Consider the following 20,000-nt stretch of genomic DNA (forward strand, 5'->3'; position numbering starts at 1 on the left):
GTGAGTCTGTAGTTATGACTGCAATGGGAAGTTCATTCCATAGTTTAGATTGGGAGTGAGTCTGCAGTTCTGACTGCAATGGGAAGTTCATTCCATAGTTTAGATTGGGAGTGAGTCTGCAGTTCTGACTGCAATGGGAAGTTCATTCCATAGTTTAGATTGGGAGTGAGTCTGCAGTTCTGACTGCAATGGGAAGTTCATTCCATAGTTTAGATTGGGAGTGAGTCTGCAGTTCTGACTGCAATGGGAAGTTCATTCCACAGTTTAGATTGGGAGTGAGTCTGCAGTTCTGACTGCAATGGGAAGTTCATTCCATAGTTTAGATTGGGAGTGAGTCTGCAGTTCTGACTGCAATGGGAAGTTCATTCCATAGTTTAGATTGGGAGTGAGTCTGCAGTTCTGACTGCAATGGGAAGTTCATTCCATAGTTTAGATTGGGAGTGAGTCTGCAGTTCTGACTGCAGACTCACTGCAGGTACTTCCAGCTTCCCTGCGTTGGCTGATCTGAGTGCACGGGGGGGTTTGTAGTACTTTGTGATATATGGGGGAGCCATGCCTTTGGAGCGGAGAAGGAGCAGGGGGAGGGGGAGGGGGAGGGGGGAGACACATTGCACAATTTGCACTGTCAATAATGCATTTTCTTTGTTTTGCAGAAATAAGGATCCAGTGGTCAGTCAAGGTAAATATGACATCAGCATCAAAGACACACACACACACACACACACACACACACACACACACACACACACACACACACACACACACACACACACACACACACACACACACACACACACACACAGGAAATAGACAGCCCACTGTTTTATTGTGACGTCGTTGTAACAATCACAGTTGTCGATAAATATCTCAACCTTTTTTTCATTTGAACGACTCCCAATTTATCGTATTATTTTTATTTCTAACTCTGGTCCATTTGGTTACAGACCCGTAAGGGTCCATTTGGTTCCATGTGTTACACTCTCAGAGTCACAGACCTGTAAGGGTCCATTTGGTTCCATGTGTTACACTCTCAGAGTCACAGACCCGTAAGGGTCCATTTGGTTCCATGTGTTACACTCTCAGAGTCACAGACCCGTAAGGGTCATTTGGTTCCATGTGTTACACTCTCAGAGTCACAGACCCGTAAGGGTCATTTGGTTCCATGTGTTACACTCAGAGTCACAGACCCGTAAGGGTCCATTTGGTTCCATGTATTACACTCTCAGAGTCACAGACCCGTAAGGGTCCATTTAAACTACTGATTCATTATGCCAGTTTGAGATACCATGTGTGCGTGTGCGTGTGCGTGTGCGTGTGCGTGTGCGTGTGCGTGTGCGTGTGCGCGTGTGCGTGTGTGTGTGCGTGTGCGTGTGCGTGTGCGTGTGCGTGTGCGTGTGCGTGTGTGTGTGTGTGTGTGTGTTAGAGACCTGCGGATGAATCTGAGTGCATATTTATAATCCGCCCGTTAGCATAAATTAATTAATCCAATTTATAGATCCGCAACCACCCGCAATCCGCTGCAGGGAAGCTGCAGCGTATAGCCGATCTACAAGCTCACGCACGACGCGTCGCTGGCTCGCTGCGACGCGTTGTGAGCTTGTAGATCGGCTATTTATAAGTTGTGTCACTCACCACTGCCGACAGTTGACCAAAGGTTACGGTTGTATGTTCCCACTTCCATGGCAACAAGGCTGCCGTTCACGTTCATTCAGTCGTTCGCGTAACGTTCTCACATCGCAACGAACGTCTTTTCATGTGGCATGTCCAGCCCTCGCTCCCATGCAGTCCCACCGAGTCCCTCGCCCCCATGCAGTCCCACCGAGTCCCTCGCCCCCATGCAGTCCCACCGAGTCCCTCGCCCCCATGCAGTCCCACCGAGTCCCTCGCTCCCATGCAGTCCCACCGAGTCCCTCGCTCCCATGCAGTCCCACCGAGTCCCTCGCCCCCATGCAGTCCCACCGAGTCCCTCGCCCCCATGCAGTCCCACCGAGTCCCTCGCCCCCATGCAGTCCCACCGAGTCCCTCGCCCCCATGCAGTCCCACCGAGTCCCTCGCTCCCATGCAGTCCCACCGAGTCCCTCGCCCCCATGCAGTCCCACCGAGTCCCTCGCCCCCATGCAGTCCCACCGAGTCCCTCGCCCCCATGCAGTCCCACCGAGTCCCTCGCTCCCATGCAGTCCCACCGAGTCCCTCGCCCCCATGCAGTCCCACCGAGTCCCTCGCCCCCATGCAGTCCCACCGAGTCCCTCGCTCCCTCGCTCCCATGCAGTCCCACCGAGTCCCTCGCTCCCATGCAGTCCCACCGAGTCCCTCGCCCCCATGCAGTCCCACCGAGTCCCTCGCCCCCATGCAGTCCCACCGAGTCCCTCGCTCCCTCGCCCCCATGCAGTCCCACCGAGTCCCTCGCTCCCATGCAGTCCCACCGAGTCCCTCGCTCCCATGCAGTCCCACCGAGTCCCTCGCCCCCATGCAGTCCCACCGAGTCCCTCGCCCCCATGCAGTCCCACCGAGTCTCTCGCTCCCATGCAGTCCCACCGAGTCCCTCGCCCCCATGCAGTCCCACCGAGTCCCTCGCTCCCATGCAGTCCCACCGAGTCCCTCGCCCCCATGCAGTCCCACCGAGTCCCTCGCCCCCATGCAGTCCCACCGAGTCTCTCGCTCCCATGCAGTCCCACCGAGTCCCTCGCCCCCATGCAGTCCCACCGAGTCCCTCGCCCCCATGCAGTCCCACCGAGTCCCTCGCTCCCATGCAGTCCCACCGAGTCCCTCGCTCCCATGCAGTCCCACCGAGTCCCTCGCTCCCATGCAGTCCCACCGAGTCCCTCGCTCCCATGCAGTCCCACCGAGTCCCTCGCTCCCATGCAGTCCCACCGAGTCCCTCGCTCCCATGCAGTCCCACCGAGTCCCTCGCTCCCATGCAGTCCCACCGAGTCCCTCGCCCCCATGCAGTCCCACCGAGTCCCTCGCCCCCATGCAGTCCCACCGAGTCCCTCGCCCCCATGCAGTCCCACCGAGTCCCTCGCTCCCATGCAGTCCCACCGAGTCCCTCGCTCCCATGCAGTCCCACCGAGTCCCTCGCCCCCATGCAGTCCCACCGAGTCCCTCGCCCCCATGCAGTCCCACCGAGTCCCTCGCCCCCATGCAGTCCCACCGAGTCCCTCGCCCCCATGCAGTCCCACCGAGTCCCTCGCCCCCATGCAGTCCCACCGAGTCCCTCGCCCCCATGCAGTCCCACCGAGTCCCTCGCTCCCATGCAGTCCCACCGAGTCCCTCGCTCCCATGCAGTCCCACCGAGTCCCTCGCTCCCATGCAGTCCCACCGAGTCCCTCGCCAAACTCCCTTCTGTTTTAGTTAGTTTTAAGTTCCTTTGATACTCTCAGCTGCCTGTTAGCCCTGGGCTTCTCAACCCGTGGGTCGTGACCCCTCGGGGGGTCGCCAAATTATTTTGGGGGGTCCCCAAATTATTAAAAAAAAAAATGTTGCAACTGAATGGCTGAAAAATGGAAATGAAAAGTTTACATGTAGTACATGCATACACCTACCCTAATGATTATATCTGGTTTCAGTATTTATTTATGGTGTATTGTCTCTATTATTAAGGTTATTGTAGCAGTCAATTTATATTGGGGGTCGGGAGGGGGCGGGGCGGGGGTCCCGAGACATTGCCAAAACATTTCCGGGGGTCCCCAGGGGGTCCCCGGGGGGTCGCCGGGGGGTCCCGGGCCAAACACATTGAGAACCCCTGTGTTAGCCTAGCAGCTAGCAGACCACTCTGTTGTTGTGTGTCCTTCCTTAGCTATAATTTGTGCCCGATGGAAAATATTAAAATACTACTAACGCACGCCGATAATTTGTGCGTTTCAAAAACTATAATAAGCCTATAGATAGATGCCATTCATTTATTTCCAGTATTTCACCTTGCGGTTTATCCAATATTAATTTATAATATATTTGAATGACCCATATCCACCCTAAACTGTGGTATCCTGCGGCACCCGCGGCTAAATCCGCCACCCGCTGGTCTCTAGTGTGAGTGTGCGTGCGTGAGTGTGTGTGTGTGTGTGTGTACTTGTACGTGTGTTTATGTGTATGCGCTCAGGCGTGTGTACGTGCGTGCATGTTTGAGTGACATTCTCTCTGTCTGTCAACCAGCCAAAATGTCGACGCGAGAGAAAAACAGCCAGGCCGGTAAGTTCACCAACAGGCTAGCACGCTTACAGGCTAACACGCTAACACGCTAACTGGCTAGAACGCTAACAGGCTAGCGCGCTAACAGGCTAGCATGCTAACAGGCTGCCAGCTAGCACGCTAACAGGCTAGCACGCTAACAGGCTAGCACGCTAACAGGCTAGCACGCTAACAGGCTGGCAGCTAGCACGCTAACACATAGACATAGAAAGGTAGACACCTCCTTCGCCGCTGCAGTTCATTGGAGCGACCTGTCTCGCTCAGTAGACTTATATGGACATCCAGTCACATGACCCACGTCCCTTCCTTCTGTTACGTTCCCTGAGCACCACCGATGAAGCTTGTTGAGAGCATCCCCCCCCCCCCCCCCCCCCCCCCCCCCGAGCCGGAAGAGGAGTCTACCTTTACATGTCTTATGTGCTCACAGGCTAGCACCTGAGCTAGCACGCTAACAGGCTAGCACGCTAACAGGCTAGCACCTGAGCTAGCACGCTAACAGGCTAGCACGCTAACAGGCTAGCACCTGAGCTAGCACGCTAACAGGCTAGCACGCTAACGGAATGACGCGCTTGACCTGTTCTCACGCTCTATTATCTTTTCACCTTCCCCCATTTATTTATGTCCTTCCTTCCTTCCTTCCTTCCTTCCTTCCTTTTATGCTGGGGTTTTGACTGACTGCTTTCGCTGCTCACCTGCACGTCTGTCTGTCTGTCTGTCTGTCTGTCTGTCTGTCTGTCTGTCTGTCTGTCTGTCTGTCCGCACTAATCTGCATATTTTTTGCGCGTACTGTTAAGGCAGTCTGTAGGACACATGCTCAGAAAGACAATTCATATAATAATGAGGCAACACAAGAATTCAGAGTTTGGAAGTATGAGGATTTTACTCGAGTAGGAGACAAGACTTACATGACCTGTTCATGCATGGAGTAACATGGGATCACAGCCTTTATAGCCTTCACTCCCACAACAGCCAACCCCCAACATAGCCTCAAGACTCCCACAACAGCCAACCCCCAACATAGCCTCAAGACTCCCACAACAGCCAACCCCCAACATAGCCTCAAGACTTGAGCCTCTTCTCAACAAATGGGACAGTAACGGAGTAAACAACAGCACCACAGAGGACAGTAACAGGGTAAACAACAGCACCACAGGGGACAGTAACAGAGTAAACAACAGCACCACAGGGGACAGTAACAGAGTAAACAAACAGCACCACAGGGGACAGTAACAGAGTAAACAACAGCACCACAGGGGACAGTAACAGAGTAAACAACAGCACCACAGGGGACAGTAACAGAGTAAACAACAGCACCACAGGGGACAGTAACAGAGTAAACAACAGCACCACAGGGGACAGTAACAGAGTAAACAAACAGCACCACAGGGGACAGTAACAGAGTAAACAAACAGCACCACAGGGGACAGTAACAGAGTGAACAACAGCACCACAGGGGACAGTAACAGAGTAAACAACAGCACCACAGGGGACAGTAACAGAGTAAACAACAGCACCACAGGGGACAGTAACAGAGTGAACAAACAGCACCACAGGGGACAGTAACAGAGTGAACAACAGCACCACAGGGGACAGTAACAGAGTAAACAAACAGCACCACAGGGGACAGTAACAGAGTAAACAAACAGCACCACAGGGGACAGTAACAGAGTGAACAACAGCACCACAGGGGACAGTAACAGAGTAAACAAACAGCACCACAGGGGACAGTAACAGAGTAAACAAACAGCACCACAGGGGACAGTAACAGAGTAAACAAACAGCACCACAGGGGACAGTAACAGAGTGAACAACAGCACCACAGGGGACAGTAACAGAGTAAACAAACAGCACCACAGGGGACAGTAACAGAGTAAACAAACAGCACCACAGGGGACAGTAACAGAGTAAACAACAGCACCACAGGGGACAGTAACAGAGTGAACAACAGCACCACAGGGGACAGTAACAGAGTAAACAAACAGCACCACAGAGGACAGTAACAGAGTAAACAAACAGCACCACAGGGGACAGTAACAGAGTAAACAAACAGCACCACAGGGGACAGTAACAGAGTAAACAAACAGCACCACAGGGGACAGTAACAGAGTAAACAACAGCACCACAGGGGACAGTAACAGAGTAAACAAACAGCACCACAGGGGACAGTAACAGAGTAAACAAACAGCACCACAGGAGACAGTAACAGAGTAAACAAACAACACCACAGGGGACAGTAACAGAGTAAACAAACAGCACCACAGGGGACAGTAACAGAGTAAACAAACAACACCACAGGGGACAGTAACAGAGTAAACAAACAGCACCACAGGGGACAGTAACAGAGTAAACAAACAGCACCACAGGGGACAGTAACAGAGTAAACAAACAGCACCACAGGGGACAGTAACAGAGTAAACAAACAGCACCACAGGGGACAGTAACAGAGTAAACAAACAGCACCACAGGGGACAGTAACAGAGTAAACAACAGCACCACAGGGGACAGTAACAGAGTAAACAAACAGCACCACAGGGGACAGTAACAGAGTAAACAAACAGCACCACAGGGGACAGTAACAGAGTAAACAACAGCACCACAGGGGACAGTAACAGAGTAAACAAACAGCACCACAGGGGACAGTAACAGAGTGAAGTAACAGAGTGAAGCTTCACCTCGGTGGTTAAACGACCACCTAGCCAGATATTAGGGTTAGGGTTAGCCCTAACCCTAACCCTAACCCTAACCCATTGACCACCTAGCCAGATATTACCCCGCTTATTACATGGCTAACTAACATAAATTAATACATTGACCCAAAACACAACAAAAAAAGTATTCCATAAGTTCGCGCTGGCTGCAGCTGCAGGGCTGCAGCACTGTCTGAAAACAAGGAAGTGAGTTGATCAAATAGAATCCATTTTCGGGTCCTGCTTCGTCTATTTCTCGCTCAAATGTTTTCAAAAACATTTTTAAGAGCAATGTTTAGCTGTAAATGACATTGTGTGTCACTAGTGTGTGTGTGTTTACATGGCCGTCATGTTGGAAACAGCAGTAAATCAAGCGGGGCGCAGCCGCGCAGCTGGTGCTCAGAGGGTTTGATTAGGCAGCGGTCTGTTATACAGCGGAGCGGTCATTATCGACACATAATTCACAGCTGAATTAAGCGATTGACCAATCATAATCAAGCATTCAACCAAGCCATGTAATAATAAATGTTTACATCTAAATTTCTACGACAGAACCTTTTCAGAGACTGAAACGAACGTGGCAGTCGATGTGTTTTTAATTCATCGTCAAGGACTTAAAGCTGCTATAAGCAATAATATGTCAACATTTTAATGACCTTTTTATTTTTTTGGTATTCAGACAGCCAACAATGGGTAAAACGCTCCCAAAAATAATGTAGTCTCTGTGACGCATCTAGGGGCCGCAATCTGCACTCAAAGATGTTCCTAGAAGCTTTGTCATTGGTTGATTTGCCTGTCTGCTTCCTGACTGGTTAGTCACTGCGACCGGGGTTTTTTTCGACCAATGACAAAGCTTCTAGGAACATGTTTGAATGAACCGTCTCTCTCTCTCTCTGTGTCTCTCTCTCTCTCTCTCCCTCTCCCTCTCTCTCTCTCTCTCTCTCTCTGTGTCTCTGTGTCTCTGTGTCTCTCTCCCAGAGGGGAACCACATTAAGATGTTCATCCTCTCTCTCTCTCTCTCTCTGTGTCTGTGTCTCTCTCCCAGAGGGGAACCACATTAAGATGTTCATCCTCTCTCTCTCTCTCTGTGTCTCTGTGTCTCTCTGTCTCTGTCTCTCTCTCTCTCTCTCTCTCTCTCTCTCTCTCTCTCTCTCTCTCTCTCTCTCTCTCTCTCTCCGTGTCTCTCTGTGTCTCTGTGTCTCTGTCTCTCTGTCTCTCTCCCTCTCTGTCTCTGTGTCTCTGTGTCTCTCTCCCAGAGGGGAACCACATTAAGATGTTCATCCTATCTCTCTCTCTCTCTCTCTGTCTCTGTGTCTCTCTCCCAGAGGGGAACCACATTAAGATGTTCATCCTCTCTCTCTCTCTCTGTGTCTCTGTGTCTCTCTGTCTCTGTCTCTCTCTCTCTCTCTCTCTCTCTCTCTCTCTCTCTCTCTCTCTCTCTCTCTGTCTCTGTGTCTCTCTCCCAGAGGGGAACCACATAAAGATGTTCATCCTCTCTCTCTCTCTCTGTGTCTCTGTGTCTCTCTCCCAGAGGGGAACCACATTAAGATGTTCATGCGAGGTCGCCCCATCACGATGTTCATCCCGTCAGACGTAGAGAACTATGAAGACATCAGAACAGACCTCCCTCCTGAGAGACTCAAACTGGAATGGGTGTATCCTTAATCTGATTGGATGAATGAATGGATGGGTGTGTCCTTAATCTGATTGGATGAATGAATGGTTGTATCCTTAATCTGATTGGATGAATGAATGGGTGTATCCTTAATCTGATTGGATGAATGGGTGTATCCTTAATCTGATTGGATGAATGAATGGATGGGTGTGTCCTTAATCTGATTGGATGAATGAATGGGTGTATCCTTAATCTGATTGGATGAATGAATGGGTGTATCCTTAATCTGATTGGATGAATGGGTGTATCCTTAATCTGATTGGATGAATGAATGGATGGGTGTGTCCTTAATCTGATTCTATGATCCTATAGTTTACTGAGACACTACACTGTCTCTCTGCATTCTATGATCCTATAGTTTACTGAGACGCTACACTGTCTCTCTGCATTCTATGATCCTATAGTTTACTGAGACGCTACACTGTCTCTCTGCATTCTATGATCCTATAGTTTACTGAGACGCTACACTGTCTCTCTGCATTCTATGATCCTATAGTTTACTGAGACACTACACTGTTTCTGCATTCTATGATCCTATAGTTTACTGAGACGCTACACTGTCTCTCTGCATTCTATGATCCTATAGTTTACTGAGACGCTACACTGTCTCTCTGCATTCTATGATCCTATAGTTTACTGAGACGCTACACTGTCTCTCTGCATTCTATGATCCTATAGTTTACTGAGACGCTACACTGTCTCTCTGCATTCTATGATCTTATAGTTTACTGAGACGTTACACTGTCTCTCTGCATTCTATGATGCTATAGTTTACTGAGACGCTACACTGTCTCTCTGCATTCTATGATCCTATAGTTTACTGAGACGCTACACTGTCTCTCTGCATTCTATGATCCTATAGTTTACTGAGATGCTACACTGTCTCTCTGCATTCTATGATCCTATAGTTTACTGAGACGCTACACTGTCTCTCTGCATTCTATGATGCTATAGTTTACTGAGACGCTACACTGTCTCTCTGCATTCTATGATCCTATAGTTTACTGAGACACTACACTGTCTCTGCATTCTATGATCCTATAGTTTACTGAGACGCTACACTGTCTCTCTGCATTCTATGATCCTATAGTTTACTGAGACGCTACACTGTCTCTCTGCATTCTATGATCCTATAGTTTACTGAGACGCTACACTGTCTCTCTGCATTCTATGATCCTATAGTTTACTGAGACGCTACACTGTCTCTCTGCATTCTATGATCTTGTACTTTACTGAGACGTTACACTGTCTCTCTGCATTCTATGATGCTATAGTTTACTGAGACGCTACACTGTCTCTCTGCATTCTATGATGCTATAGTTTACTGAGACGCTACACTGTCTCTCTGCATTCTATGATCCTATAGTTTACTGTCTCTCTGCATTCTATGATCCTATAGTTTACTGAGACGCTACACTGTACACAGAGCATTAGAGCTATGGACCAGAGCATTAGAGCTATGGACCAGAGCATTAGAGCTATGGATCAGAGCATTAGAGCTATGGACCAGATCATTAGAGCTATGGACCAGAGCATTAGAGCTATGGACCAGAGCATTAGAGCTATGGACCAGAGCATTAGAGCTATGGACCAGAGCATTAGAGCTATGGACCAGAGCATTAGAGCTATGGACCAGAGCATTAGAGCTATGGACCAGAGCATTAGAGCTATGGACCAGAGCATTAGAGCTATGGACCAGAGCATTAGAGCTATGGACCAGAGCATTAGAGCTATGGACCAGAGCATTAGAGCTATGGACCAGAGCATTAGAGCCATGGACCAGAGCATTAGAGCCATGGACCAGAGCATTAGAGCCATGGACCAGAGCATTAGAGCTATGGACCAGAGCATTAGAGCTATGGACCAGAGCATTAGAGCTATGGACCAGAGCATTAGAGCTATGGACCAGAGCATTAGAGCTATGGACCAGAGCATTAGAGCTATGGACCAGAGCATTAGAGCTATGGACCAGAGCATTAGAGCTATGGACCAGAGCATTAGAGCTATGGACCAGAGCATTAGAGCTATGGACCAGAGCATTAGAGCTATGGACCAGAGCATTAGAGCTATGGATCAGAGCATTAGAGCTATGGACCAGAGCATTAGAGCTATGGACCAGAGCATTAGAGCTATGGACCAGAGCATTAGAGCTATGGACCAGAGCATTAGAGCTATGGATCAGAGCATTAGAGCTATGGACCAGAGCATTAGAGCTATGGACCAGAGCATTAGAGCTATGGACCAGAGCATTAGAGCTATGGATCAGAGCATTAGAGCTATGGACCAGAGCATTAGAGCTATGGACCAGAGCATTAGAGCTATGGACCAGAGCATTAGAGCTATGGATCAGAGCATTAGAGCTATGGACCAGAGCATTAGAGCTATGGACCAGAGCATTAGAGCCGCCGGTCCGTCCGGAAAAGGGGTCCGTGTTTATAAATCGAATAGGCGCATTAATGTAATGGATTAAATAACCCCGGGCAATTAAAGTGTTAACGAGGTGGTCCAGGTATGGGTACCGGGGCAGGGTTAGAGGTCAGAGGTCATGTTATCCCTTAACGAGGTGGTCCAGGTACCGGGGCAGGGTTAGAGGTCAGAGGTCATGTTATCCCTTAACGAGGTGGTCCGGGTACCGGGGCAGGGTTAGAGGTCAGAGGTCATGTTATCCTTCTTAACGAGGTGGTACCGGGGCAGGGTTAGAGGTCAGAGGTCATGTTATCCTTCTTAACGAGGTGGTACCGGGGCAGGGTTAGAGGTCAGAGGTCATGTTATCCTTCTTAACGAGGTGGTCTAGGTACGGGTACCGGGGCAGGGACTGCCGCTCCAACGTCTCCCTGCTCCCCACGGGAGAGATGGTCTACTTCGTGGCGTCGGTGGTCGTGCTGTTCAACCACGACGAGACGACGCAGAGGCACTACCTCGGACACACTGACTGTGTCAAATGGTCTGTCTGTCTGTCTGTCTGTCTGTCTGTCTGTCTGTCTGTCTGCCTGTCTGTCTGTCTGTCTGTCTGTCTGTCTGTCCCTCTGTCCCTCTGTCCCTCTGTCTGTCTGTCTGGGAGAGGGAGAGGGAGAGAGAGAGAGAGAGAGAGACGGTTCATTCAAACATGTTCCTAGAAGCTTTGTCATTGGTCGAAAAAAACCTGGTCGCAATGACTAACCAGTCAGGAAGCAGACAGGCAAATCAACCAATGACAAAGCTTCTAGGAACATCTTTGAATGCAGATTGCGGCCCCTAGATGCGTCACAGAGACTACATTATTTTTGGGAGCGTTTTACCCATTGTTGGCTGTCTGAATACCAAAAAGGTCATTAAAATGTTGACATATTATTGCTTATAGCAGCTTTAAGTCCTTGACGATGAATTAAAAACACATCGACTGCCACGTTCGTTTCAGTCTCTGAAAAGGTTCTGTCGTAGAAATTTAGATGTAAACATTTATTATTACATGGCTTGGTTGAATGCTTGATTCTGATTGGTCAATCGCTTAATTCAGCGGTGAATTATGTGTCGATAATGACCGCTCCGCTGTATAACAGACCTCTGCCTAATCAAACCCTCTGAGCACCAGCTGTGCGGCTGCGCCCCGCTTGATTTACTGCTGTTTCCAACATGACAGCCATGTAAACACACACACACACTAGTGACACACAATGTCATTTACAGCTAAACATTGCTCTTAAAAAAATTATTATGAAAAAATTTGAGCGAGAAATAGACGAAGCAGGACCCGAAAATGGATTCTATTTGATCAACTCACTTCCTTGTTTTCCGTCTGTCTGTCTGTCTGTCTGTCTGTCTGTCTGTCTGTCTGTCTGTCTGCCTGCCTGTTTAGCATAAAGCCAGTATCGTTTTCTATGTCCATGTTAATTGGGGTATAATAAAAGACCCTCTAAGATACATTGTGAACTGAGGACGGATTATTTGCGATTAACTAGATAAATCATGCGATGAATCGTGATTAAAATATGTAAGAATTTGTACATCATGTTATATAAATGTTAACTGTGTGTGTGTGTGTGTGTGTGTGTGTGTGTGTGTGTGTGTGTGTGTGTGTGTGTGTGTGTGTGTGTGTGTGTGTGTGTGTGTGTGTGTGTGTGTGTGTGTGTGTTGCGTTGCAGCCTGGCCATCCATCCGGATAAGATCCGCATCGCCACTGGACAGATCGCCGGAGTGGACAAAGATGGACGGGTACGCACTTACGACGTGCCCCCATGCAGCGGGGCACACATGTCAAGGACCCCCACATAGACACCAATTACCCCCTGTGGACCCCCACATAGACACCAATTACCCCCTGTGGACCCCCACATATACACTAATTACCCCCTGTGGACCCCCACATAGACACTAATTACCCCCTGTGGACCCCCACATAGACACTAATTACCCCCTGTGGACCCCCACATAGACACCAATTACCCCCTGTGGACCCCCACATAGACACTAATTACCCCCTGTGGACCCCCACATAGACACTAATTACCCCCTGTGGACCCCCACATAGACACTAATTACCCCCTGTGGACCCCCACATAGACACTAATTACCCCCTGTGGACCCCCACATAGACACTAATTACCCCCTGTGGACCCCCACATAGACACTAATTACCCCCTGTGGACCCCCACATAGACACCAATTACCCCCTGTGGACCCCCACATAGACACTAATTACCCCCTGTGGACCCCCACATAGACACCAATTACCCCCTGTGGACCCCCACATAGACACTAATTACCCCCTGTGGACCCCCACATAGACACCAATTACCCCCTGTGGACCCCCACATAGACACTAATTACCCCCTGTGGACCCCCACATAGACACTAATTACCCCCTGTGGACCCCCACATAGACACTAATTACCCCCTGTGGACCCCCACATAGACACTAATTACCCCCTGTGGTCCCCCACATAGACACTAATTACCCCCTGTGGACCCCCACATAGACACTAATTACCCCCTGTGGACCCCCACATATACACTAATTACCCCCTGTGGACCCCCACATAGACACTAATTACCCCCTGTGGACCCCCACATAGACACTAATTACCCCCTGTGGACCCCCACATAGACACCAATTACCCCCTGTGGACCCCCACATAGACACTAATTACCCCCTGTGGACCCCCACATAGACACTAATTACCCCCTGTGGACCCCCACATAGACACCAATTACCCCCTGTGGACCCCCACATAGACACTAATTACCCCCTGTGGACCCCCACATAGACACTAATTACCCCCTGTGGACCCCCACATAGACACTAATTACCCCCTGTGGACCCCCACATAGACACTAATTTCCCCCTGTGGACCCCCACATAGACACTAATTACCCCCTGTGGACCCCCACATAGACACAAATTACCCCCTGTGGACCCCCACATAGACACTAATTACCCCCTGTGGACCCCCACATAGACACCAATTACCCCCTGTGGACCCCCACATAGACACCAATTACCCCCTGTGGACCCCCACATAGACACCAATTACCCCCTGTGGACCCCCACATAGACACCAATTACCCCCTGTGGACCCCCACATAGACACTAATTACCCCCTGTGGACCCCCACATAGACACCAATTACCCCCTGTGGACCCCCACATAGACACTAATTACCCCATGTGGACCCCCACATAGACACCAATTACCCCCTGTGGACCCCCACATAGACACTAATTAACCCCTGTGGACCCCCACATAGACACTAATTACCCCCTGTGGACCCCCACATAGACACCAATTACCCCCTGTGGACCCCCACATAGACACTAATTACCCCCTGTGGACCCCCACATAGACACTAATTACCCCCTGTGGACCCCCACATAGACACTAATTACCCCCTGTGGACCCCCACATAGACACTAATTACCCCCTGTGGACCCCCACATAGACACTAATTTCCCCCTGTGGACCCCCACATATACACCAATTACCCCCTGTGGACCCCCACATAGACACTAATTACCCCCTGTGGACCCCCACATAGACACTAATTACCCCCTGTGGACCCCCACATAGACACTAATTACCCCCTGTGGACCCCCACATAGACACTAATTACCCCCTGTGGACCCCCACATAGACACTAATTACCCCCTGTGGACCCCCACATAGACACTAATTACCCCCTGTGGACCCCCACATAGACACCAATTACCCCCTGTGGACCCCCACATAGACACTAATTACCCCCTGTGGACCCCCACATAGACACTAATTACCCCCTGTGGACCCCCACATAGACACTAATTACCCCCTGTGGACCCCCACATAGACACTAATTACCCCCTGTGGACCCCCACATAGACACCAATTACCCCCTGTGGACCCCCACATATACACTAATTACCCCCTGTGGACCCCCACATAGACACCAATTATCCCCTGTGGACCCCCACATAGACACCAATTACCCCATGTGGACCCCCACATATACACCAATAACCCCCTGTGGACCCCCACATAGACACTAATTACCCCCTGTGGACCCCCACATAGACACCAATAACCCCCTGTGGACCCCCACATAGACACTAATTACCCCCTGTGGACCCCCACATAGACACTAATTACCCCCTGTGGACCCCCACATAGACACTAATTACCCCCTGTGGACCCCCACATAGACACTAATTACCCCCTGTGGACCCCCACATAGACACTAATTACCCCCTGTGGACCCCCACATAGACACTAATTACCCCCTGTGGACCCCCACATAGACACTAATTACCCCCTGTGGACCCCCACATAGACACTAATTTCCCCCTGTGGACCCCTACATAGACACTAATTACCCCCTGTGGACCCCCACATATACACCAATTACCCCCTGTGGACCCCCACATAGACACCAATTACCCCATGTGGACCCCCACATAGACACTAATTACCCCCTGTGGACCCCCACATAGACACTAATTACCCCCTGTGGACCCCCACATAGACACTAATTACCCCCTGTGGACCCCCACATAGACACTAATTACCCCCTGTGGACCCCCACATAGACACTAATTACCCCCTGTGGACCCCCACATAGACACTAATTACCCCCTGTGGACCCCCACATAGACACCAATTACCCCCTGTGGACCCCCACATAGACACTAATTACCCCCTGTGGACCCCCACATAGACACCAATTACCCCCTGTGGACCCCCACATAGACACTAATTACCCCCTGTGGACCCCCACATAGACACTAATTACCCCCTGTGGACCCCCACATAGACACTAATTACCCCCTGTGGACCCCCACATAGACACTAATTACCCCCTGTGGACCCCCACATAGACACTAATTACCCCCTGTGGACCCCCACATAGACACCAATTACCCCCTGTGGACCCCCACATAGACACCAATTACCCCCTGTGGACCCCCACATAGACACCAATTACCCCCTGTGGACCCCCACATAGACACCAATTACCCCCTGTGGACCCCCACATAGACACTAATTACCCCCTGTGGACCCCCACATAGACACTAATTACCCCCTGTGGACCCCCACATAGACACTAATTACCCCCTGTGGACCCCCACATAGACACTAATTACCCCCTGTGGACCCCCACATAGACACTAATTACCCCCTGTGGACCCCCACATAGACACTCTAGCAGTTATTCTCAACCCGTTTAATTTCAAGGACCCCCCAGTTTGTCATGCATTAGGCTACGGACCCCCCATTTAATGGCATTACTATCTCTGGGACCCCCAGTTTATATTGTAAAATCGATGTTAATTTAACTCTGAGAGTGTACAATGGCCGCGAGTATCACAGCGCCTGCTACAGGCCGTTGCAAAACCTTGTTTTCACCGATTTGGAGATACAGGCCATTGAAAGCAGCACATAGAGTACACACGGATGCGCACGCATCTTCACTGTCCCACTTTACACTGGGATGCTAACGAGAGACGGCTATCGATGCCATCCGATCGAAACATGGATTAAAGAATATAAACAGACCTGCACACAGGCGGTGCGCATGCGTCAAAATTAATTCTGCTCTGTCAATCAAGCGCCGGGAAGCGCTTCTGCGTACCAACAGCATGGGGCCGCCCAGAATGATTATTATGGCCAGAATACTAGTACAATCTGTAGCGAGAGCATTTCCCACCGACTGCCACTCAAAGTAGCTACTGGCCAATCACAGCGCATCCTTACTGAAACGAGGGAGGATTCCATTTCCATGTTCATGTTGCTCCGCCTGCTCACTGCTGGGAGGAGGACAGGAGTTTACTACTGAGTGAGAAAACCTGACACAAGTGGTTCGGCTTCTCCGTTTCAGATGTGGAGCAAACTGAAAAGTAAAAGTTGTAAAATGGGATGCTTTGGATGTTTTGCACTCTTCCCATTCGCCGCTGTGTGTTTTCCGGGTGCTGGAGCAAGTTGCTCGTGTGCGATGCCGTCTCTCACAGCCTAGGCACCGTAGCCTGGCTAATAAGCCAGACTCAAATCACACTGTGGTGATTCGGTCTGACTTTTTACGGGTACAGGTTTTAGTTCCGACAGTGGGAAGAGTGCAAAGCATTGCGGACTGGCACTGCTGCTGCACAACATGAAGCTTATCAACATGACAACACCGTGTCCCGACATACTGTGCCTTATTATCGTAAAGTCGGGTAGTGTACACTGTTTATTTTTGCACCGAGGAGCCATGTGTGTCTGACTGTCTGTGTGTCTGACTGTACGTTGCCTCGGTAAAAACAAAAGAGAAGCCTGACGTATGCTTCGCCGTACGACGTGTCGTATGTTAAACAAATGGCTGATCTGCAAGCTCACAACGTGTCGCCTCCGCAACACGCTCTCTCTCTCTCTCTCATTAGCAGGCAACATGCAGCACTATCTCTCTGTCTCCGTTTCTGGCACAACAGCGCCACTTTTGGTACTCATTGGTACTGTTGCTCATAGTCACACACAGACACGGACATTGCCGTTCGTTGGAGTGGTTGCACCTCAAAAAGTACCTAAATATTGCTTTGATGCTCATATTATCCTTAGGAAGTATTACATTGTTTTTTATTAGAATATGCATTTAGGGCTGGACCACACATGGACCTAGCTGCAATTTGCACCTCTAGATTTGTTTTTATAATGGTATGAATCTAGAGTTGCAATACCCTCCATTGACTCACCAGTCCCCACCTATCCAATAAATATAGTTTTTCTATAAGTTATTCATGCATCCCTCTTTTATCCATCCGGCGAGACGGGTCGCCGCATTTTGGAGCACCAAGTAACTTCTCCAGGTACTCCTCTGAGTACTAGACCAAAAAAGGTGTGTGCAGCCCTGAATATAAAGCCTAGAAAACGTAGGCTACGCTGTTGGCGGGCTGCCATACTAAGGTTAATCTGTTGGCGGGCTGCCATACTAAGGTTAATCTGTTGGCGGGCTGCCATACTAAGGTTAATCTGTTGGCAGGCTGCCATACTAAGGTTAATCTGTTGGCGGGCTGCCATACTAAGGTTAATCTGTTGGCGGGCTGCCATACTAAGGTTAATCTGTTGGCAGGCTGCCATACTAAGGTTAATCTGTTGGCGGGCTGCCATACTAAGGTTAATCTGTTGGCGGGCTGCCATACTAAGGTTAATCTGTTGGCAGGCTGCCATACTAAGGTTAATCTGTTGGCGGCTGCCATACTAAAGTTAATCTGTTGGCAGGCTGCCATACTAAGGTTAATCTGTTGGCGGCTGCCATACTAAAGTTAATCTGTTGGGCTGCCATACTAAGGTTAATCTGTTGGGCTGCCATACTAAGGTTAATCTGTTGGCAGGCTGCCATACTAAGGTTAATCTGTTGGCAGGCTGCCATACTAAGGTTAATCTGTTGGCAGGCTGCCATACTAAGGTTAATCTGTTGGGGGCTGCCATACTAAGGTTAATCTGTTGGCGGGCTGCCATACTAAGGTTAATCTGTTGGCAGGCTGCCATACTAAGGTTAATCTGTTGGGGGCTGCCATACTAAGGTTAATCTGTTGGCGGGCTGCCATACTAAGGTTAATCTGTTGGGCTGCCATACTAAGGTTAATCTGTTGGGCTGCCATACTAAGGTTAATCTGTTGGGCTGCCATACTAAGGTTAATCTGTTGGGCTGCCATACTAAGGTTAATCTGTTGGCGGGCTGCCATACTAAGGTTAATCTGTTGGGCTGCCATACTAAGGTTAATCTGTTGGCGGGCTGCCATACTAAGGTTAATCTGTTGGGCTGCCATACTAAGGTTAATCTGTTGGCGGGCTGCCATACTAAGGTTAATCTGTTGGGCTGCCATACTAAGGTTAATCTGTTGGCAGGCTGCCATACTAAGGTCGCCGCATTTTGGAGCACCAAGGTACTCCTCTGAGTACTAGACCAAAAAAGGTGTGTGCAGCCCTGAATATAAAGCCTAGAAAACGTAGGCTACGCTGTTGGCGGGCTGCCATACTAAGGTTAATCTGTTGGCGGGCTGCCATACTAAGGTAATCTGTTGGCAGGCTGCCATACTAAAGTTAATCTGTTGGCGGGCTGCCATACTAAAGCTAATCTGTTGGGCTGCCATACTAAAGGTAATCTGTTGGCGGGCTGCCATACTAAAGGTAATCTGTTGGCGGGCTGCCATACTAAAGTTAATCTACGCTTTCTACACTTCTGGGGTGCTCTGTGTTAACACAATCGGTGACGGGATTCCTTCAAAATAGGAGCTCTGGGGTGCCGGAAAGACATGGGTGCTTTTACTCTGAACCCCACGACCCGGAAACAATCCGCTAAAAACAGTTTGTTTTACATAGCTAGCTTACATTGCTATCGTATTTTGCGGGAGAGACGGATGAGGAGCAGAAATTAAGCGACGGTCAGAATATCGCCCGGTATCATTGAGGATGCGCTAGGACGTCTACAGACGTCCTACGGACGTGTCGATTGGGACCCCTAGGACGTGTGGAGACGTCCTACGGACGGAACGGTTAACCGACACGCCCTCCAACCAGAGTGGCTGGGAGGCGGGGCTACGCGTGTAGTAGCAGCAGCCCACCACCAGGCTCCGCCAAACAACTTTGGTCAACTCGACTGTCATTGTTGCATCTCTGTATGTATTTAGAATGTTAATTTTCTTTACCGTACACACTGAGTGACATGTGAGTGACATGTGAGTGACATGTGAGTGACATGTGAGTGACCTTGTTGTGGTTGTTGTGGTTTTTCAGCCTCTGCAGCCTCACGTCCGAGTGTGGGACTCGGTCAGCCTGTCCACTCTGCAGGTCATCGGCCTGGGGACTTTCGAGAGGGGAGTGGGCTCCCTGGCCTTCTCTAAGGCTGTGAGTATAAAGTATAAACTGTGTTGTCATGGCTGTCATGGTAACAGTGTTGTCATGGCTGTCATGGTAACAGTGTTGTCATGGTAACAGTGTTGTCATGGTAACAGTGTTGTCATGGTAACAG

General features: G+C 49.8%; 1 protein-coding gene across 1 annotated transcript in view; it reads left to right on the forward strand.

The window, feature by feature from the left end:
- The window catches only part of eml4 (EMAP like 4), an 87,580-nt gene that overhangs the window by 39,704 nt on the left and 27,876 nt on the right, over nucleotides 1–20,000 (forward strand). Inside the window, 5 exon segments of the mRNA XM_079532409.1 lie at nucleotides 654–679; nucleotides 8,407–8,530; nucleotides 11,345–11,494; nucleotides 12,672–12,741; nucleotides 19,766–19,876. Of these exon segments, the coding sequence (XP_079388535.1) occupies nucleotides 654–679; nucleotides 8,407–8,530; nucleotides 11,345–11,494; nucleotides 12,672–12,741; nucleotides 19,766–19,876 (481 nt within the window).

Source organism: Electrona antarctica, assembly GCF_951216825.1.
Source record: "Electrona antarctica genome assembly, contig: SUPER_10_unloc_1, whole genome shotgun sequence".
Lineage (NCBI taxonomy): Eukaryota > Metazoa > Chordata > Actinopteri > Myctophiformes > Myctophidae > Electrona > Electrona antarctica.